The following is a 22,815-nucleotide window of genomic DNA, read 5'->3' as shown; positions in this document are numbered from 1 at the left end:
TAGGGGAATTAATCAGGGCGCAGTGCACAAATACTCAATTTGGGGCAGCAATTTATGTTGTATGCGGAATTTTGATTTTTTGCAATATACCGCTTCAGAAGTAGATGATTGAAGTTGCAAAGATTTGTGCCTGAAGTTTGGTAAATTTCGGACTTTTGCCGGAAGTGTGGCCTTGTGAAGGCAAAACTGTCGTTTTGCCTTAAGTTTGGTATGGTTTGACAAGGCCAACTTCAGACATTTTTGACTGAAATTATGAATTTGACAAGGACAAACTTCAGACATTTTTGGCTGAAGTCGTGGCTTGACAAGACGAAACTTCTTTTATAAGATCCGTACTTCAATAGGTTGCATATATACTACTGATGATGTTTGTTCGCTATGCTACAAATAAACAGAAACTTTTAGAACATATTTTTGTTGCCTAGATCTGAAAGTTCACCGCAGACAACACAACATGACTTAAAGGGCAGCTCGGTGTTATGAAGCATTTCGTGTTTACATGGGAAGGGCCGTATCGAGGAGTCAGATATGATGTAGGCAGCTTATCCTGATACAAATATTAGTGATTGATTCTATGGCTCGAATCCATGACCATCAAAAACAACTTTATCATTGCTCTTAGGCTCCCATTCACAACATGGCTGTGTTGAAGCATTAAAACAAATTTTCTCATCTCTACAAAAACAAAATTGAAGAAAATAAGAAGATAACAAATTGTTTTTGTGTGTGTATTCAATATTGGGAAATGACAGAAAATCTGAAACATTTGGTCCCAAGTGCACTGCCCATCACAATAACTCGGGGAAGAAGGGCCTTCTTTTCAAATTTCAAGGTATAAGGGGTCACATTAAGAGGGAGTGTAGGAAGCGGCTGTGTGAAATGGCTAACTCTTCTGGCCAGAGGAATAATCCGTCTGATGGCAATGCTAACAACACTCCTAATGCTCGTGGTAATAAGGCTGGTAAAGCAGCTGCTAACACCGCTAATGGGGGACAAGCTTGACTTTGCAGTACCCTCTTCTACCCAAAGGTAATATATGAAAATCCGAGAAAAGGAATTACAAAAAATGAAAACAAAATTCTTGCAGAATGATAAAGAGATTGCTTCAACTTATTTATAAAATTGTAGAAACATAATGTAATGTTTCTTATCTATACTATCCCTCCTGCTCCCCTGCCCCTCCTTCTCATTTTATATTTCTTGGTTTTCCATCGTTTTTGCAAGAGATTCCAAGAATTCTTTAACCTGCATATGATTTCACATCACGAAGGAAAATTTTACTTTACATTTTAATCATAGAAAAATTTGACATGAACAACAAAATTTTGGCTAGATGTCATATTCCCAACCTCTGAAGTATCCCTGAGAGAGAAGATAGCATTACTCTCTTTTGGGCTAGTCGAAACAAGAATTCCGTAACCTTGATATCTCCCCCTCAAAACCTGGATTTAAAATATACTCTTTAATTTCAGAAGAAATGGTAGTGACATGAGATTCTGTTGTGTATTACTTACCTTGAATGCATCTTCATCTGTTCTGTCATCTCCAATATAAATAGGAAGCACATCATGGCTATTTCGAAAACCTGCATTGATGTGCACATATTTGAAAAGAATGGATAGAACTATTCATTCTAAAATTTCTTGACTTCACCAGTTACAAAAATATTTTCTACTTTATACCTAGTGAGGAGAAAGAGATCAAATCAAAATAAATCACCAGTAACATACCTAGTGATTCAAGCAAAAACTCAACTGCTTTTCCTTTGTCCCAGTCTATTACAGGACGGACCTCTAAAACCTATTGACAAGCAAAAAAGGAGCAAAATTTTAACAAATTAGTAACAAATAATGTAATAGTTGCATTTAGAGTGTGAAGGGATCAAACTGGAGACTTCATAAGGGAATGTATGTTTTTTGTCACTAAAAATCAAGTAACTGAGATACCTTCCGCCCATGAGTTTGTCGTAGTCGAGGGTACTCTTTCAAGACATCATGGACACATTGGGCAACGACGGACCAACTCTGCATTTGAAATGAAAACATCATCAATAAATGACTGTGAAATAATTCACAAAGGCAATTATGAAACAGCAAGGAATTAGACTCACATTCTCATCTACGTTACGGTAATGTACAGAGGCACAAAACTTGTGGTTCTCAACTTTTGCACCTTTTACTTCTTTAGTTTTATCGACAAGGGTTCTAAAAACCTGCAATATGGTCTAGCTTGTTCAATTCAATTCTGATATTATTCTTTTTCTTTTTTGGTTCCAATCACTACTTATTTGCTAGGCTTAGAGAAACAAGTAAAACACCTCGTCAATCATAGGTAAGAATTCACGAGCAGGCTGGAACAGGTTAACTTCCTTGCCCTGCTCAAAACATAAATTAGAACTAGTTATAAGAAAGTAAGGTAGAAATGAGTTAAAAAAATAAGAAATGGCAATCTTTACTAGATAATGGATGAAAGGACAACTCTTATAAACTGTAATACCTGCTGGTCAGTAGATTTAATAAGTGAACCATTAGTGCACACTTCATTTCTAATCGGAAGCATGATGTCCATACCATGACTACCAGCATAATAGAGTTCAGTTAGTCCTACCAACTGATAAACCTGAAATAGGATGAACCTAAATCATAATACTTGCAAACGAAAAGAGGTCACGAAAGTAGGCGGTCTAAGCTAGAATTACTTGTTAATATAATTTTTATACCTTATCACGGCTTCTTCCACTGATGATGGCTGTTGGGAAATGCTTTGCAACATCCCTGACAGCAGAACGCATCTGCAGAATTTGTAATTTCTTTTCATTGTGAACATAATAAGGTAAGCTTCTCTCTTACAATAAGGAAAAAATGGACTAGTTACTTACATCAGCGGAGATAAAAGCACGGTCAGGATCATCTACAATTGGAGAAAGAGTCCCATCATAGTCTAAAAAGATAACAATCTTTTTATTCTTTGCATGGCTAACGATTTGCTGAAAGGAGTTAAGAGCCGATGGATACTTGAACTGCTCACAAACATCAGGAAGAGAGACGCTCGTATTAGACGTTCACTCTGTCTAGGCAGATAGATAAGTGTGAAATTTTTTGGAAAACAATGAAAATATCTAACATACCATCCAAGAAGAGTAAATAACTTTAGCATCATCAATAAAATCCTCGGCGTCTGCTTCCCTTTGAACCTTCTTACTAGGAGGTGAAGAAGACTTCATTGCATCAAGCCAACCGTTAGAACGAACGTCGTCAAGCCTCCCTGGCTTCTTTCTTGGAGTCATTAGATCACTAGTGGAGATTGAAGGCCCTGGTTGAGAATAAGGCAATAAACTAGAATGAATCCGAAATCCAGACTTGTTTATCGGTGAAGGATTCGTTAGAATAGAAGAACCTTTAACGGAATTCAAGTTCATTGGATCTCTAAGAATTTTACTGATTTTTACTTCACTATGTAATTGAACTCTGAATATTACTAGTTGAATTGGAGTACCTAATCTTTTTATTTTTGTCAATGAAAAACCACCTCTTTAGCGTTGTCTTGTCACAGCTCCTGAGTTTGCTGCCCATCAAGCGCCGGCCTCCTGAAATTTGGTCAATCAAAAACTTTCAAATGGCATGATTGTCAAATCAGTGGTGTAATTTATCCAATTATATGAATCTATCAGCACAAGTACCTCATATTCGGAGCCACGTTGCAGCTTAAAGAACACAACATGTTTGGCTTAGAATATTGATATTAGTTATAAGCCTCTGTGCTTCCTACCTGAAGAGAAGAAAACAACCAATAAATGTCATGGTGTTACTTATATCTAAAATACCATATGAAGCAAAAGTATTGACAAAACAATATCATTGTAACACACGAGCATATGGAGAGAATGGGATCTTGTGATATTAACAGTGCGAAGAAAATGTATTCCAATCCTAATGTCAATATAGAAACAAGATTAATTTTGGTGCTCTATATTGGAAGGCGTTTTGTTGGTTGGCTTCACGACCATTTCCCAACAGCAGAAATAGCGACCAGAAAAAAAAATAAACATAGTAAACATTTTATTCTTCACAATTATTAGAATCCCTTTCCCACAGGATGTTTGCTGTTTTACGGTAAACTTATTTTACAAATCGTGTAAAAATTTCCATTTCTATCAGAACACAAGTTTCGGCTGCTATATGCGGATATATAAATTTCTTTCTCAACTGTTCAGCTTTTGTGGAATTGGTTAGTCTATTGTTATAGCTGGACCCTCCAATAGTAAGAATATCATGCTAAGAAATTGATCTTACACTGAATAGTTGTTAGAAGCCTAATTAATCAGGATTTCTCTTGGACATTTATCTCTATGAGGTTTTCATTAATTGAGGTCGATCTTTAATGATTTTGAACCAAAAATCTAGCAGAGAGTATTAGTAACCATATGTTGAAAAGTATCCACTTGTTTATCTGGTAATAATAGGAACTCAAGACTCTCAATTTCCTCTCAAAAAGATATATGCATAGTTGCATACACTAATATAATGTGTATGACCAAGAGAGGTTCTGTTCGTTCGCTAAAATCCTATATATCATGCGTGATATGTGTGTCTATGTGTGAACACAAGTATAGATAGAGTTAGAGCTACATTCCAGAACACACACTATCAACTTAGAACGACACGTCTAAATCTCATACACATTGATAGTCTTGTCTTTTAGCCCCAGTTCCAATAATGGTACACATTGAACAAGATTAAGTGCATCAAATTCAAATTGTAGAAACCAAACAACTTAATTGAACGCCACCATGAAAGTGACAAACAGAGCTTTAATGGGAAGAAACTTTATTGAATTAAACCTCTCGGCAACCATAAATATACCCATAATTTAGACATGAAAATTAGGAGAGGCTGATAACAATCTCTGACCAAAGACAGTAACTAAAGAGAATAAGAAAATAGCAGGCTTGATATGAACCATTGAACAGTGTTCAACTGTAACGATTAATCATTGTCTATAACTACAAAATTTTAAAATGTGGCAGTTGGCCTAATGAAATTCTAAAAGGCATTTTGACTTCAAACAATATTAAAGGAAATGTACGGTTGTTAGGACGGCATGACCAACCACATAAGGGAATCGGCTGACTTTTTAATATATACGCATACTCCATTTTTCAAGGTAAAACATTAATCTGAAGGAGTTCAAGTTCACAGTATAAAATATTAAACAATCACTGACTTATATAAAGAAATTACACGTAAAAAAATTATGATAAACAGTAATTAGTAATTTACTCCCTCAATTTCATAATAAGTGGTGTTTTATACTTTCATTTTATTTAAAAATAAGTGGTGTTTCACAAAATAGCATTAACTTGTTTTCTTTCCAATTTTACCTTACATAACCAAGAAACCATTAAAGATATACTTCTTTTTCAAGACATTTAATTAAGGATAAGTTAGTAAAAATACTTTTTGCTTTCTAACCGGGAGTAGTTTTCTCAAGGGCCCAAGCTAAAAACACCATGAAACAGAGGGAGCAGTAACAATGAAAGTGATACACAATCAAAACTTCAACATCTTACAGCAACCGACAAATTAAAAATAATTCAAATCGTACAACAATGGATTTAAGGATTTTGTACTGTCAAATGATCACTATAAGCAAATAATTAAGGAAAGCACTACATTGTTTATGATCGTACAGAAGACAGAAATCTAATCGATCAAAATAACCTCCGCAGAAACGTCACAACAAAACAGGTGGTACGTGTGTCTTTGATCGGTATCTAATTTGCAGAACATAACCAATTAAGTCATGAAATGGCCAAAAATGCAACTTTGGACGCCCCCACAAATGGAAACAAACAAGAATAATAATGTGTTAGCATATTGAAGATAAATGTGCGGAAATACAAAAGATATGCATGATAGTTGAATGGCCACTTATAATTCAGAAAGAAAAGAAACAAAGTACCTAATTAAAATGACAAGAAAACCTGGTTGACCAAAATGTGAATATCCAAAACCCTGAATTAATCCGGAAGAACCCAACGTCGGTTATCCAATTGGAAGGCCAAAAATAACTGTTAGATACCAAAGTCAACTAGAATTAGAAAGTAAAAAGCATGCAGATTTAGCAAATAAAATGAAAATGATGAAAATTGGTCCTTATGGTAAATGATAGAAGAAGATGATAGAAATAAAGGAATCTACCCAGAAATGAGGAGACCCTAAGAATTATTGGCTGAGATGTAATGGAAAATTAAGAATGAAATTAATTAGGAAAAGGAAAGAAAAGAGGAAGGAAAATGAAGAGAAAATGGAGGTGGTCAGGGCCACGTATTTATAGAGTTTGATATGCCCCCCAAAGATGTGACATACAAGAAAACATCTTCCTTCTTGAAATGGTTTACTAGAATTTTAAATTTATGAATTCTGAATTTTGAAAAGAAAGTTATTAGATTTTAAATAAATTATCTTTACATATTAAGTGGATATTTTAATATGTACAATATTTACGCCAAGCTATTAGGTTTTGTCGAAATAGTAACCGTGCATGCCAGCTCCGCCCTTGACAGCAGGTGCGGATGCATCTCTTCGAAGACGGGTTCATCTAAACATTTTGACGCGGAATGTAAAGGGGCAGAGTGAGCCTTAAAGTTATCTAGAACCCAATAAGCCAAAAGAATTGTGAGTCAAGACTCATAATAAATTGTGATTCTAAAAATGTAAATTTATATATATGTAAATTTTTTTGAAAATTTTCAATAAATAGTACATTAAAATTCATGATTTTAAAGAAATAATAAATTCAATGATAAAAATTACCATCAAGTTTAACTTTTAGATCTGTCTCAAAACTTTATAAACTTCTGATTTAATGAAATTATACCTCAGATGCACCCAAGGAGCCGGTGTGCATGAGGAGAAGTGGAATAATTTCGAGAGATCAACATACAATATGTGATTTTTATTTATTTTGGATGGACAAAATTAATTCAGCTTGAGGACATACTCCCCTTACCTTAGCCTTAGTTGGAGGCTAAACCAAAGCCTTGCTTCCAGGCTAGTAGAGAAAGCAATTGTCCTCTTTCATATTTGTGAACGGTAGCAGATATTCAATTCAATAAAATAATTGAAGTATGCACCAACATTAGATAAAAGTCAAAACTCGGAACTATTCACTCTTTTGTCATCGATTTCTAATATTAATTGATAGCTGGTTGGAGCTTGTCGGAATAAGTTTCAGAAAACATTTAATATAACTAGGGATGTCATATGGACAATTTGTAAGATAAGACCTAGCCTCCTTGCTTGTACTTTTCTTTGGCGTTTCGTTTTTATTATATAAATAAAAAACTAGCCCTAGACACCTCGTCTAGTGGATTTGCTTAAAAATAAAAATAAAAATAAAAAATGGACAATTGGCGTTGAGTTTTAGTGGGTTAAAATGTTGGAAAATAGGCAAATAGCTATTTTTTGCAGCGATAATTAGAAAATAATCATCATCTCAAAATTAATGAGTACTAGCATTTAGCCACCTGTGTATTACTTGGACAAAATGCCCTAAGCTAATTATGGAAAACCTAGACTCTTCTTTTCCGCTTTTTGATTTGAAAACTACGCTTAACGTAAGTAAATTAATAAATGCTTGCAAAACGTAACCGAAAAACAAGAAGCAATGAACTGATGAATGTATTAGTTGAACATTAATGAGGAAAAAATAGTTACGAAATGATTTGGAATGACAAATACAATGCAAAAGAACTTCCATCACTAAGTGATACACCAAATAATGATTGAAGCAGCCGCTATTAAATTTTTGTTAACACTATTCTAAGAAAGGGATGGAGTTTGTGATTTTATAATTGAGAACTCAAGCAAATAATCCTGACAGTTCGTGGTTCTATATATTAAGAACTCGGTCAAGGAAAGAGCACTGCCGTTCATGGCTTTACCACTGAACCGGGTCGTTTGGTAGGAGAGGAGGATAAGTTATTCCATGTAGATGGGATTGGATGAGATAAGATGAGATTACTAATCCCACACTTTATGTGGTATTAATAATCCACCTTTTATCCCATCTACATGGGATTGGATGGGATATCAAAAACGTTATCCCATCAACCAAACATAGAATTAATTCCAATCTCATTGGATTAATTATCCAGCCCATCCTATCCCTCCTACCAAACGACCCCTGAAACTCAAGGAAAGAGTCTGAAGTTTGTGTTTCTACAACTGAATTCAAGGAAAGAGTCCTAAATTTATGTTTGTACGATTGAAAACTCAAAAAAAAAAAAAAAAGAAAAAAAAAGAAAGAAGAAGAATAAGAAGAATCCTTAAGTTTGCGGTGAAGCAATGCATTGCAGTGAAAACTTTGTATTCAGTCAATGTCTGAATCTTTCTAATGAAGATAGATAGATTATAATTTTATTGATGTTCTTAGTAGTCAGAAATATTATGATTTCTTGGAAGTCAGAAGGCATTTTTCATCTCTTTTCTATACAATGTCAAAGTTGACAAAATCAGCAGCTTGTTTGAAAACTCCAGAAAAGAGTAGTGGAGTTTGTAGTTTTATAACTCATGTGAATGCCAGGATTGTCATATCATGGGTTTGTAGTTTTACAACGGAAAATTCAAGGAATGAGTCGAGAATTTCCTGGTTCAACAAGCGAGAATTCAAGGAAAGAGTCTTTGAGTTCATGATTGTACAAACTAAGAAATCAAGAATTTTGTTCTTGAGTTCGAACTTGAGGAAAGAGTTTTTGATTTTGTGGTTTTATAACTGAGAACCTAATATTTTGTCCTTGAGTTTGAACTCAAGTACATTATGTTGGAGTTTCATGCTCCCTGTTTGAGTTTCCTCCATTTTCAGGGCTTATTTTTTTTATCTCTGATTAGGGATGGAGAGATTTCAAATCTCACCACATCCTATAATAGTACATTTTTTTTTTATATCTCTAAAAAAGAGAATGAAAATCAAGAAATAAGCTCATAATGTAGGGTTTATTTAGTGCCACAAAATTTGATTGGTCTGAATTGATCTAGCCATGTGAGAAAAGAAAATGTAGTGTGTCTGGCCAATTTCCCAAATTGTCATCAAAAGCCATTACCAAATCAGAAGTAGGAATGTCCCGGCCCCTCCCCAACCATGGATATATTGGGGGCATCTTAAATAAAGGAGACTCACTGGTTAGGTATGAAATAACATGCGTCCGTTAAAGTCACTCATGATTATGAGTAGTTGCGTTGGTATCTTTCGTAATTGGCTCTTGGACCACTGTCAAAAGGCAAGGCGGGAGCTAAAAGACTATACACACGTGGCTTTAGTCGAATTCAGTAATTTTAGTTTAACTTTTGTATTTATATTAATATATTCACAAGTATGTACTCTCTCCGTCCCATGATAACTGTCACCTTCGCAAAAAATAAATAAAAAATAGTCTCATAATAAGTGTCACCTTAGAAAACCAAGACATAAATTGGCTAGTTTTTTTCAACTCTACCCTTAGGCAAAATCTTACAAGTTAAAGTAACATCTAAATGATGATTGGAACCTATCCATCTCACTGTTGACTTGAATTGGAAACACCAGGGACAAAACACTCCCACAACTCCTACAAAGGAACCTGATGAAAGGTTTCAAGAAGAACAAAAGTACTCCCCTGAATCCAAAAATTCGCACACCAACAGTATAGTGCAACATGATAAAGAAAAGTTTAAGGAGAATCAAACTCCAGAGGCTGAAAGAACGAGCAGTAGCAATAATGATCTAGCGCATGAGAATGAAAACTCAAGCAACAAAATCAGTGATCAACAGGAGAATGGAAGCACCAAAGACACAACCACATCAAATTCAAAAAATAAGAAAAAGCAGAAAGGAAAAGGTAAGAAAGGTAAGGCCATAGACTCCCCTGAACATCACAGGAGGAGAAAAACATCGAGTTCCAAAAAAAACTAGTTTACCATGATTAGTGCTATTATTTGGAACATTAGAGCAGTAAGATCCAAAAAAGCCATTCATAGGCTCAAAAGACTTGCTAATATTAATAAAAATGACTTTGTGGCAATCTCAGAACCCTTTGTAAATAGCAACAAGATTGAAGGTTACAAAAGGTTCTTAGGTTACCACCACTGGTTGGCCAATAACTATGGTCAAATTTGGTGTTTCTAGAAAAACCATGTTCACGCAGCAATGTTTGATAATAATGACCAACAAATTACTTTTGAGATCACTAATAATGCTAATGATGATATTCTATATGTCACTATTGTGTATGCTAAATGTTCTTCCAATGAAAGGAGGGTTCTATGGGATAGCCTCATAGACATCTCCAGTAGAATCAATGATCCTTGGTGTGTAGGTGGTGACCGTAACGTTATCATGGAAACAGAGGAAAAATTAGGTGGTAGAACTCACAAAGCTTCCAAGAGTTTTGACTTTATCAGCTCAATGGAAGCCTCTGGGTTAACTGACATCGGTTTTGTAGGTCCAAAATTCACATGGTGCAATAACAGGAGACCAGGAAAGAGGATCTGGAAGAGATTGGATAGAGCTTGTGTTAATGATCATTGGATCCAACAGTTTCAACATAACTATGTCAAAAACTTGGCTAGAACAGGATCAGACCACAGACCACTTCTGCTGAAGTGTCATAATGATCAACAAGATGCTATCAGGTATTTCAAATTCCTCAATCTTTGGACACTGCAAACTGATTTCATTTCTATTGTGCAGGAGGTATGGAACACACATGTGTAAGGAAATGCAATATGGAGACTCAAAATTAAACTGCAGGCAGTAGGAAGAAAGCTGAGTCAGTGGTCAAAAGAGAGCTTAGGGTACATCAATGAAGAATTCAATTCCTGGGAAACTAAGATTCAACTACTAGAAGAAGTTGACTCACAAAATAATACAGAACATAGCAGGGAGGAACTCAACAAGGCAAATGTTGAATATATTAAGTGGATGGGCATACATGATAACATACTTAGACAAAAGTCACATATCAAATGGTTTCAGGAAGGGGACTATAACAGTGGGTACTTTCATAGTGTAATGAGGGACAAAAGAAGAAGGCTTCATATTGCTAGAATAAGGAATCACAGAGGAAATTGGATCCAGGGAGACGATAAGATCAACAAAGCAGCTATTCATCATTTTGAAATGTTGTTTAACTTGAGAACTCCCCCAGCTGACAACTCTATTCTTAATTGCATTCCTCAACTTATTACCGAGAAGGATAATGAGATACTGACCAAAATTCCTGAAGAACAAGAGATTAAGGAGGCCATTTTTAACCTTAACTCAGAAAATTCTGTGGGTCCTAATGGTTTTAATGGAACATTTTTTAAACTTGCTGGATGTCATTAAAAATGATGTTATTGACTTTGTTGAAGAATATTTCAATGGTAGAAACCACACTAAATATTTCAATCATACTTGCTTAGTACTGATCCCCAAAGTCACTTCCCCCAGCAACTTCTCAGAAATAAGACCTATTAGCCTCACTAACTTCACCACCAAAATCATCTCCAAAATTTTCTCCAGCAGACTCAACACCCTTCTTCCAACATTTATATTCGAAAACCAAAGTGGCTTTGTACAAGGCAGACTGATCACACAAAATACAATGATTGCCCAAGAAATCATTCAGAAGATCAGAAGAGAGAATAAGGGAGGCAATATGGTGATCAAACTAGACATAGCTAAAGCTTATGACATACTTTCTTGGAATTTTCTTATCTTAGTACTAATAAAGTTTGGCTTCTCTGAGGTGTGGATTGATTTAATTTAGGGACTTATTGCTGATGTATGGTACTCTATTGTTATCAATGGCACAAGAATAGGTTTTTTCACTTCTTCTCAAGGGCTGAAGCAAGGGGACCCTTTGTCCCTCTCACTTTTCATCATTGGAGCAGAGGTTCTTAGTAGATCCCTAAATGATCTCAACAATAACTCTGATTTCATCCCTTTTCACATGAACAAGAAGGGACCTCAAATCAATCATTTAGCCTATGCAGATGAAGTAGTTATTTTCAGCAGTGGCAAAAGGAGATCCATTAATCTTATCATGAATCGCATCAAGAAGTATAAAAAGGCCTATGGGCAAAGAGTTAATGGTGATAAAAGTTTTTTCCTCACTGATCCTAAAGCTAGTTCTCAGAGAATTAATAGAATGAGATCTTGCACCGGTTTCATGGAAAAAAGCTTTCCATTCACTTATCTTGGTTGTTCTCTATACATAGGCAGGAAAAAAACTTGTTTACTTTGAGGATATGGCTACTAAAGTGGCCAATAGACTCAATAGCTGGCAAGGCAAAATGCTTACCTATGGACGTAAAACGGTGATGATTAAAAGTGTGTTTTAATCCTTACCCATTTATACTCTTTCTGCTATGAGCCCCCCCCCCCCCAAAGGGACTTTAACTCTTATTGAAAAATACTTTGCTAGGTTCTTCTGGGGCAGTTCAAGTGAGAAAAATAAGTATCACTGGCGTGCTTAGGAGAACCTATGTTTTCCTACTAAAGAGGAGGGCTTAGGCATAAGAAGTATGGTTGAGATCAGTAACAGTCTTGCTATGAAAATGTGGTGGAGGTTTAGAACACAAACTTCTCTCTAGGGCACTTTTATGACTGCCAAATACTGTAGCAGGTCCCACCCTGCTGCAAAAATTAGGCATCTGGTAATTCTCATGCTTGGAAACATATGCTCCAAGTTAGAGACAAAGTGGAAAGCAAGATGCTTTGGAAGATCAATGCTGGTAGATGTAGCTTATGGAGGGATGACTGGTCGGATAAAGGTGCTCTAGCTAACCGCTTTCCTGATTATCACCACAATAGACATACATCTATCAGTGATTATATTAACAATGAATTTTGGGACTTGACCACGCTGGTTATTGATTTTGACGAAAGAATGAATGATATCATTGAAGGAATAGACATTGGCGACCCTTTGCTAGATGGTTTCATTCTTTGGAAACCATCCAGTGAAAGGATTTACACTAACTCCTCTGCTTGGCAGATTAACTGGTGTAGGAAACATGAAGATGAGGTGCTGAGTAATCTATGGCATAGCTGCATACCCTTCAAGATCTCCTTACTTGTATGGAAAGCCTGCCTTGCCAAACTTCCTTTCAATGAAAGACTAGCAATATTTGGCATCAATGATGAGTCTGATTGTAGTTGCTATGACAGATCTACAAATGATAATATCCAGCACACTTTTATAGAGGGGGAGGCAGCAAAGTATCTCTGGAATCAGTTTGGCTCTCCTCTTGGCATTAGCCACACGAACTGGCCACTTAGAAGAATCTTGAAGCTCTAGAGAGATTCTAAAAACACTAACAGTGTTCACAAACTCCTTGTTAATATTGTACCTTTAGTAATATGTTAGGAGATTTGGAGATCATGGACTGCATGCAAATATGGAGATCAAAACAAATTTTATGTGAGGAAGATGGAATATCAGATTTGCTGGACTATAAATGCTGCAATTACCAAAGCTTTCCCAAACTGTTTTTTCAATTGGCCTTGGGCCAAAATCTATAACGAAGTGGAGAAGTGGAAACATAAGACAGTCTACTCCCATGTTCTGTGGAAGATGCTTGCGAATGGCATTGTCAAAATTAACACCGATGGGAGCTTCCTCTCGGATGGCAAATTAAAGCAGGTATTGGTGGCATCATTAGAACTTCCTCAGGAGAAATGATACCTGCTTTCTCTGACTCTATTCAATGTAGCTCTCATAATATAGCTGAAGGTGTGGCTGCTTTTGAAGGAATTCAACTTTGTCTGCTGCTTGGCTACAGAGAATTTCATCTAGAATTAGACTCTCAGATCATTATCAACATGTTAAGGCTAGGGATACCAACAATCTCGTGCTAAAGGGAATCATTTTAAACTCTGTCAAGGCCATTGAACAAGCAGAAGTTATCATCACTCATTGTTACAGAGAAGCAAACCAAGTAGCAGACTTGCTTGCTAAAAATGCTGCAACCAGTGGTAATTCTTTTCACTATAGATCCTACTCTCAGCTTCCAGGAAACGTGAAAGGATCTTATCATATGGATTCATGGCAACTTCCCAATCTACGAAGCAAAGTAGATAGAGCTAATTTCTTAGTTAGTTAGGCTCTTACTTGTAAACATGAAGGGATGTGTATTTTTTGTATAATTGATTGTTTTCCCCTTCATGTTCTTTTTTTGGATAATTTGATCTCACAACTTTGTGCATAATGGAGGTATAGGTTCTTGTCCCCCTCCAGTTTGTAGTTGGAATAAACAAGGTAGGGGTCACGCCAAACCCCCCAACATTCCATGGTCACTGACCAAGGGGTGATTGGCTTAACAAAAAAAATGATGATTGGAGAAGCCACATAGTAACTTGGTATTGTTGGATTCCCAATGTCAAAAGGATTACTACTTATGCATGCTCTAATCAAGAGGAAAAAATAATTTATTTTATTATATAGGAGTAGTTTAGTAAACTTCACATTGCATTATTGATTGCTTAATATGCGTGTTTTTGGCTAAGGTGACACTTGTTATGGACGGAGGGAGTTTAATATATAAATTCAAAAGTCAATTATTAATGCCTGATGTCACTATTCTAAAATTTAAAATCATGAAATTCAAATTCTGACTCTGCCTCAACAGTTAAAGGCACAATAAAATTAAGAAATTGCATGGCTCTCCATCCTATAATTATCTAATCATTCAAAGTACCTTTGGACTCTTTAGTGTTTAGACCAACACGAGTTCGCAAGCTTGAGCAATGTGCATGACAAATTCATGTAGCCATGTGAATTTGATTTGAAGTTTATCAAAAGAAATTCGTTCATTTTTAAAATCATTATAAGAATCAAAGTAGAATTAATTCTGAGGTGAAGGTTCCACATAATTGACTGGGATCATATAGCTAAAGTAGTCACTTCTATTACCGGCTGCAATTTTTCTATTTTTGGAGGAGCAGCGGGGCTGGAAAAGATTGAGACTCCACTATTATTTTTTATAGAAAGAAAAAAGAAATAGAGAAAGATCGGGTATTTAGATTTATTTTTCCACTAGTGTATTTATCGGCGCATATGATTGAATATTAGTTCTAATTCATTTTTTTAAGGAAAAATCATTTTTTACAAATCAAATTAACATCTTTCATAACCAGGAAAAAGGACTGTCTCTTCTAATGCCACCAGCTTTTCATCATTCTTTTAACATCCTATATAAAACTTTTGACTCAAAATATTCGTGATAAACATTCCAAGTTAAATATGAAATAATCCATTGAAATCCGTACATGTAAATTTGATTTTATAAACAGAATAATTGACACTTCTGTTTCATAATGTTGACATCTTTTCATTGCTCCAAAATAAAAATAGAAAATGACAAAAGAATTAGAAAGAAAAGAAATCGAAATAATCACTTATTCTATATGGGGCATAATGGAAGAAAACAACTTATATAGGCTAAAGAATATGTTTCGGTCATGTTGGTATGTTCGCTTTAGATCTTATACTTTGAAGAAGTCCTTATAATTTACTAAATTAACAAGTGAAAAATGAGAGATCCAACTAAGTCACAAATGACCTAATCATCACTTATATTCAAGTTCTCGGCACTGCAATTGGAATTGTGAACATTTGTTATCAAACTTGCCAGTTGCCCGCAGGACTAATTATTAGCTAGATTTAATGGAAGCAATTTGCTTTAATTTCAAAACCCAAATTCGACAATCTATAATAATTTTTTACGAATATAATATCATCATCTTATTGTGCTAAAGGGTATGAGCTCTATGATGCATATTTACAAAATAATTACAAGTAAATATTTAACATACGTCCTAACTTTGAAATAGAGAAGTTGAAAACATAGAGAAAGGTAAATTGTTGTTGTTTTGCCCACAGATTTGGAAAAACTTTATTATGTGTTTTTCACACACAATTGATATTAAACATATACAATTGATACTAATTGCGACGTTTTTTTATCATTAATTTCTTTTTTGTCTTACAAAAAGATAATCTAAATCTTATATTTTTGAATTCACAAATTTTGAATATTTCTTGTGAGACAAAAAATCTCACCCAATTAGTATCAGTTGTGAGTCTTGTGCCACATAATAATTCTTTTGCAGATTCCTGTTAAGCACGTGCAGCATTTACACAAAGCTGAAAATTTGACACTTTTAAGATCTTCTAAGACTTACAAGTGGACTAATTAATCATTTGAAAATACAATATGTGTTTACCCCGAATTTAGGTAATCAATTGAATTTGTAAGTGAGGTATATGATATGTGGATGAGCTTTAATCTATTTGATCGGAAGAAAATGGATTAGGATCTGCTGTGAGTAAATGAAAAATAATCGATGATTTACACTAAATGTATATATTAAATAATGTATGAATATTGTTTGATTAAGTAGAGCTAAAGAAAAACACACTAAATCCGGACCAAAATCAGGGAATGAGAGGGAGAGAATTTAAATATTTTGCTATTACAATGTTCTAGATCTGAAGAAGTCAACCCTTGAAAGTAGGGTAATGACCCCTATTTATAGTTTTGCCTTATGGGCCTCATACAACATAAAACCCTTTTGAATAAAGAAAAAACTCTAAAAGGATAAGGTTGGGTTGTACGGTCTGACACCCGTACGATTGACAGTACAATGTGGTAGAACGGTCTTGACGCGTGACAATTGTGTAACGGATCACCCAGACCAACGGCCACGATCAACGGGGCCAACGGCCACGATTAAATCGGCTATGGAGAAACCGGACTAAACGATTTCCTTCGCTTTCTTCGAATCAAGCACTCCTCCGGTCCGAAAGAAAGTCTTCCTGCTCGTGCTTGTTTCTTTTTTCTCTCGATCTCCGGTCTCACCGGTCTAGCATATGTCCGATTTTTACCGTATACAGATAGTCCCCACACTTTCCGGACCGTAGTTTTACCGGAGTAACGAGAAGTGGACGAATCAAGAAACCGGTGGTTCCATATGCTCGTTATTATCTTTTCATTTTGGCGGGAACAGTTGCATCACGTCCCTCTGTCATCAGCTACGTGTCTCGTCCCGGATGGTCAGCTTTGACAACCGCCGTAACGCACGTCTTCTCAAGTCACTTCTCATTAATTGTGGGACACGTGGCATTCCCAGCTTGGCTAGGATCTGTAACCGCCTCGATCCCCATATTTATATAATGCCTTCCAGCTCTTCATTTTTCCATTTCACGTCTTCATTTCATTTCTCCTCCATTTTATTTTTTCACTTCTCCATTTTATTTTCTCTTCATTTCATCACTTCTAATCATCCTCCATCTCATATTTCTTGCTGATTCAACCGTTTTATCCCCTTTGATTCATTGCTTGTATTGCGTGAAAGGAAACCAGCTACGCCAACTTCTTCATTAGCTTGTTTTTGTTTAGAGTGTGCTGCTGCTTTTTCTTCTTACTCTTACCATTTTGAATTTTTTCTTGACTACTCCCTCACTCTTATTTTTTAACTTCCTTTTCGAATTTGCCAAATATCCTTTTCCATAATTTCCAAATGTCTGCTAACACCGAAACTATCTCTCATGATGTTCCCTCGGTTTCTTCTCAAGGAATCGAGCCAACTTCTCAACCCAAGGGAAAAATCGCCTTCGAGCCCACTGCTTTGGACATTGTACCATCCAAACCCAACTATAACAAGGATTTCGAGGTTAAGAAACCTTCTCTGGTTTCCGATAGAGGGTTTGATGTAAGACGGTACCCCTCATCCATTACCGAGGACAAACGCGATCTAGTCCGGGTTGATTGCGGATGGGATAACCGTCCGGTTCAAGTTTTTGCCCCCGGACCTGATGAATCAGTCACCGACCATCAGGAGGGCTTCGTATACGTTTACACCTATCCTTTCACCCTCAAGCTCGATCCCCCGATCGACCCGGTCATTTTAGATATGTGCCGGACTTACAATGTAACCCTGGCCCAGATTGGTTCGATTGTCTGGAGGACCGTGGCCTGCCTCCGGCTGTTGGCCACTAATACGGAAAAGGAGTTCATGCTGGCTCACTTCATCTGGTTATACTCCCCGAGGTTGTTCCGGGGTTGTGTAATAAAGCTCGCTAAGCGAAGTCGGAACCCAATATTTTCGAAGATGGACGAAGATAGAGACCGGGGTTGGCTGGAACGTTATGTCCGGGTGAGGACCACAGACATTATTCTGGCCAACTACATGCCCTTTTCGGAGAGGTGGAATGATAATCGTAAGTCTTAGTTCTTTTAATAATTTCTTTTGAATGCTTTGTCAAACACTAGCCCTATCACATTCTCACTATTTGTCCCATTCTTTATACCAGCTGTGGGTTGGATACCTCCGGCTGTCCGGAACATCAACGAATGGGCTAGTGCTCTCCTCAGCCAACACACCCACGAAGCACGGATATGGGGACTCCTGTCGCGTGGCCGATGGGTCGCTCAAAATCACGATAATACTTTGCTTCTATCGGTATTCATTGCATTTTCTACCTTTCCTTTTGGTAACATCTTCGGCATTCAGGTTTACCCAAGGGCTCGGTGAACCCAAGACTGGATACAGCGGGCTAACCCGCTGCATCGGCACCCGAGTTTGATTCAGCGGGTACATCCCGCACCATTACTGCCGCCAACAAGAGAAAAAAGCCCTCGGACAAAGGGCAGAAACCGAAGAAGAAGGCGAGGAGCATCGTTCGGACTCTAAGAGACGAAACAAAGATCGAGCTCCTCGTTTGGAGGATCGGTGTGACCCCTTCCGTTGCTTTTATTCCGGAGGAGGGTACCTCCATTTCATCACTTCTTTCAGCCGGGGAAGGACCGTCAGCTCCGGCATTACACACATGTAGGGAAGAAGTTCATTACCCGACTCCTCTAAGGTCGATTGAATTCGTTGATATTATAGATGATGCTTCATCCGAAGAAACCCCCCTGCAAAGGACCAGAAGGTCCGGGCATGCACCAGCTGCCGAAGATGGTCAAAGGACTAAGCCGGTCCCCGAGACCGGATACAGCGGATGTTGGTCCACTGCCCGACGATGAGACTGCTGCAACTTTCGAGATCCCTGCCTCTACCGAGGCTGCTGAGGTCGGCCCGAGTTATCCAACTCCAGCTTCAAGGTCGGATAATTTTGATGACATGTTCTCGGATACTCCTCTTGCTACCGATTTTGGACATCTCCCAATCCCTCGAGTCACGAGGGCGGCTAGCCGGACCACCGAGACTGGTGCTAGGGATAACCTGGTGCGTATCTTCCCGGCCCTAAGTATGGAACCTAGGAGGACCAGATTGACCGTAATCACTGTCCCCGAGGACTGCAGCTTTTTGTCTCGTCTGGTGGGAGTAGCAAGCTACCTGAGGCCGCTCGTCTCGGATTCGGACAAACGGAAGATGAACGGAGTCCCCTGGCAGTGTCTCATTAACGAGGGCATGCACGCGGGCAATCGAGTAAGTTTATCAGCCATCCTTGCATAATTCATTGAGAATTTTAGTTTCTCGTTTATCCGAGTTTTAACTTGTTTCTTTTACAGAGTGTGGTGCTTGTTAACGAAGCCTTCGTCCATGCTCAGCAAGAAGTTGACGATCTTAAGGGCCAGTTGGATGCCTGATGTGGCGTAATTTTACGCCACAATTGATGCTTTTCGACTATAAGCGTTACTTGTTTTTAAGCAAAGTCTACGTGATTTAATGTGTTTTTTAGTGGATTTCAGGTATCTGATTGTTTTGATGGCCAAAGTCGAAGAAATGGAGAAAACAAGAGTCACTGAAGAGGCAATTTGACGGGGCAGTTTGACGGACCGTAAAACAGTTATACGGACCGTCAAATTGACCGTATAGTGGTCACAGTGAACAAAGATAGAGGAACCAATTATACGGAACATTTATACGGTCCGTAAAACAGTTATACGGACCGTCAAATTGTATCGTATAAGGGTCACAGTGAACAATGATAGACAAACCAATTATACGGAACATTTATACGGTCCGTAAAACAGTTATACGGACCGTCAAATTGTATCGTATAGTGGTCACAGTGAGCAAGATCGACGAGCCATTTCTGCGGACATTTATACGGTCCGTAAAACAGTTATACGGACCGTCAAATTGTACCGTAAAAAGGGTGTGATATTTGACGAATGAGAGGAAGAAACTTTACGGTCCGTATAACAATTTTACGGACCGTAAAATGAAACGTAAACCAAGCCCGACGGGCAATTGTGTCTTTTCACTTCTCACGATTTTTGCTCCTATAAATACTTAATTGTAGGGTTCTTGTACACAGTTTTTGCCACAGACCTCAGTTTATTATTTCTTAGCATAAGTAACTATATTTTTGAGCTTTTGTGGAGATTACAAACAATTGCAAGTAATTTCTCAAGTCCATTAAATCAATTGTAAGCTTTATGACTCTCATTATTTCTCATTGTTCTTCTTTCTTTATGAGTAGCTAAATTTCCTTACTAGGGTTGTGAACCCAATGATGGGTGTTTTGTGATTGGGTTTTGTGATTGATATACATATAATGTATCATTAGGATTTGATTATTCTTTATTCTTCATTCATAATTAATGGTTGCAAACATTGATTAAAGCCATAAACCTTGATTTATTTGGAAAAATAATTAGGGTTGGTAAGAATAGTCAACAAGAACTCAAAGCTTTAAACTTTGTTTAATAAATTCACTTAGGAATAAGAGGAATTTACATGGCATGATTAATCGTTCTTCATGGTTACTTTCTTATATTTGGAAAAATCGTAGAAAGACTTAATCTTTATTTATTGGGAAATAGTAGAGATTCACATAGAGATTAAGTGCATTTATTTAATGATTCATTCGAAGTATATCAAGATCAATACCCATGATCATACACCTATCTAACGGGAACACAACCTTAGTTTCTTTTACCATAAATTTCCACCAAAGAAATAGTTAGAACTTAGTTATTGAAAAGACCAACTTTTACCAACATTATCGGATTGAGACACTAGACCTAGAACTTAGCATCTACGACTTTAGTAACCTTTTCACACCATATTCCCTGTGGGATTCGACCCCAACCTTGTTGGGTTACTATATTTGACAACGTCCGCATTACACCATTAAGAGGTGTAATTTGAGCGTATCAATGCCCAAGGTCGAGAAACAGAGAAGTTCCAGCACCTTTTGCGGGTGAAGGAGGATGAATTGAATCGAGCAATTACTCTTTCCAACCTTTAACCCGAGCTCGACGCGGCGAAGGCCGAAAACCTCCGATTAAAGAATGAGTTGGCTGAGATGGTCGAGAAGGACCAGCTTCTAGAAGCAGACAAGGTCGGCCTTAGCCAGGACAACACTCGTTTTTCTTTAAGACTTGGTGAGCTCGAAACCACTATCTCTCAACTCCGGGGGGAGCTTAATTCGATCAAGTCTGATGCCATGGATATAGCCGAAAGGCATCGGCTGCTTGAATCTGAGAGTGCTAAGTACAAAGAGAGGATGAGGGTGTTTTGAATGCCGTGCGATATGCCCATAAAGCATCATCCAACTTTTTAGACCAGTCAGTGCGATTCACATTGACCGTCTTTGCCAAGATGCTTTTTATTTCTCTGTTTGAGACCTCAACCTGACCACTCGTCTGAGGATGATATGGAGTGGCAACCCTGTGATGCACGCCATATTTTTCAAGAAGATCAGCAAATGGTTTATTGCAGAAATGAGATCCACCATCGCTAATAATAGCTCTAGGAGTGCCAAATCTAGTAAAGATGTTCTTTTTGAGAAACGCATTGACTCTCCTACCATCATTGTTAGGCAAGGCCACCGCCTCCACCCATTTGGAGACATAATCCACTGCGACAAGAATGTATTTCAGGCCGTAGGAGCTCACGAAGGGCCCCATAAAATCAATTCCCCATACATCAAATAGCTCCACCTCAAGAACAAAGTTCATCGGAGTTTCATGCCTCCGACCTATTGTGCCCTGGCGTTGGCATTTATCACAAGAGCGTGCCAACATATTTGCATCACGATAAATGGCTGGCCAGTAGTAGCCACACTCTAGCACCTTGGCTGCTGTTCGATTTCCACTGTGATGTCCACCAACTGGAGAATTATGGCACGCTTTCAAGATGTCCATCACCTCAGATTCCGCCACACATCTCCGGATCATATTGTCAGCACACGTTCTGAATAAGTAAGGCTCATCCCAACAATACTGTCGGCAGTCTCGCAAGAACTTCTTCTTTTGATATGTCTTCAACTCTTCAGGAACGATGCCAGTTACCAAATAATTGGCAATATCGGCATACCATGGTGCCACATCATTGGAAATGACCAAAACTCTTTCATCCGGGAAAGTGTCATCAATATCTAGCACATCACTCGGTCTCCCTGGTGCTTCCAGTCTGGAAAGATGGTCAGCTACTTGATTTTCTGACCCTTTCCGGTCTCTGACTTCAAAGTCAAATTCTTGTAGCAACAACACCCATCTTATCAACCGAGGCTTAGCATCCTTTTTCGTCATCAAATAGCGCAATGCAGCATGGTCAGTGTGAACCACTACCTTGGCACCCAACAAATAAGCCCGGAACTTTTCAAAAGCATAAACAATAGCAAGTAATTCTTGCTCCGTTACTGTATAGTTCAGCTGGGCTCCATTCAATGTTTTGCTGGCATAATAAATTGGGTGTAGGATTTTGTTTAGCCGCTGACCAAGCACAGCACCAATTGCAAGACCACTGGCGTCACACATTAATTCAAAGGGAAGTGACCAATCTGGGGACACCACAATCGGTGCGGAGGTTAATTTCAGCTTCAACTCGTCA

At 37.6% G+C, this 22,815-nt stretch overlaps 2 protein-coding genes across 7 annotated transcripts; one reads left to right on the top strand and one right to left on the bottom strand.

Annotated features, from left to right (window-relative positions):
* Positions 1-629: 629 nt before the first annotated feature.
* On the bottom strand, positions 630-6,309 carry LOC132610667 (probable trehalose-phosphate phosphatase F). Of its 6 annotated transcripts, XM_060325217.1 has the most exons (15): positions 6,201-6,309; positions 5,962-6,070; positions 3,680-3,768; positions 3,496-3,586; positions 3,128-3,312; positions 2,879-3,019; positions 2,720-2,791; positions 2,497-2,619; positions 2,318-2,374; positions 2,111-2,212; positions 1,947-2,024; positions 1,731-1,800; positions 1,515-1,585; positions 1,350-1,442; positions 630-1,245 (listed from the first exon to the last, which is right to left on the bottom strand). In XM_060325217.1, the coding sequence occupies exons 5-15, from the start codon at positions 3,284-3,286 to the stop codon at positions 1,192-1,194; spliced, it is 1,020 nt and encodes a 339-aa protein (XP_060181200.1). In that variant the 5' UTR covers positions 3,287-3,312; positions 3,496-3,586; positions 3,680-3,768; positions 5,962-6,070; positions 6,201-6,309; the 3' UTR covers positions 630-1,191. The 6 variants fall into 6 exon arrangements, with proteins under 6 accessions (XP_060181200.1, XP_060181250.1, XP_060181132.1 ...); XM_060325267.1 differs by lacking the exon at positions 6,201-6,309 and having other exon boundaries at positions 3,128-3,358; positions 5,962-6,194; XM_060325149.1 differs by lacking the exon at positions 6,201-6,309 and having other exon boundaries at positions 5,962-6,194.
* Positions 6,310-8,497: 2,188 nt separating this feature from the next.
* LOC132615364 (uncharacterized) lies at positions 8,498-11,364 on the top strand. The gene is made up of 5 exons (XM_060329962.1): positions 8,498-8,602; positions 9,586-9,877; positions 9,992-10,074; positions 10,165-10,731; positions 10,789-11,364. Exons 1-5 carry the CDS (start codon positions 8,498-8,500, stop codon positions 11,362-11,364), a joined length of 1,623 nt encoding a protein of 540 aa, XP_060185945.1.
* The last annotated feature ends 11,451 nt before the right edge of the window (positions 11,365-22,815 follow it).

The sequence above is a fragment of the Lycium barbarum genome, chromosome 1 (genome assembly GCF_019175385.1).
Source record: "Lycium barbarum isolate Lr01 chromosome 1, ASM1917538v2, whole genome shotgun sequence".
Classification (NCBI taxonomy): domain Eukaryota; kingdom Viridiplantae; phylum Streptophyta; class Magnoliopsida; order Solanales; family Solanaceae; genus Lycium; species Lycium barbarum.
The sequence above is the reverse complement of the archived record's forward strand: the minus strand, read 5'-3'. Positions and strand labels throughout refer to the sequence as shown.

Bases quoted from the DNA above. Each gene is read 5' to 3' on its own strand.
- LOC132610667 (XM_060325024.1), bottom strand. From the start codon at position 3,418: ATGAACTTGAATTCCGTTAAAGGTTCTTCTATTCTAACGAATCCTTCA. The intron at 3,020-3,127 runs GTATGTTAGATA...GTTTGTGAGCAG, and splicing joins TTATTTACTCTTCTTGGATG to TTCAAGTATCCATCGGCTCT. The intron at 1,246-1,349 runs GTTGGGAATATG...AATCATATGCAG, and splicing joins CTCTCAGGGATACTTCAGAG to GTTAAAGAATTCTTGGAATC.
- LOC132615364 (XM_060329962.1), top strand. From the start codon at position 8,498: ATGTCAAAGTTGACAAAATCAGCAGCTTGTTTGAAAACTCCAGAAAAG. The intron at 8,603-9,585 runs GTTTGTAGTTTT...TGGAAACACCAG, and splicing joins CCAGGATTGTCATATCATGG to GGACAAAACACTCCCACAAC. The intron at 10,075-10,164 runs GTAAATAGCAAC...TGGTGTTTCTAG, and splicing joins TGGCAATCTCAGAACCCTTT to AAAAACCATGTTCACGCAGC.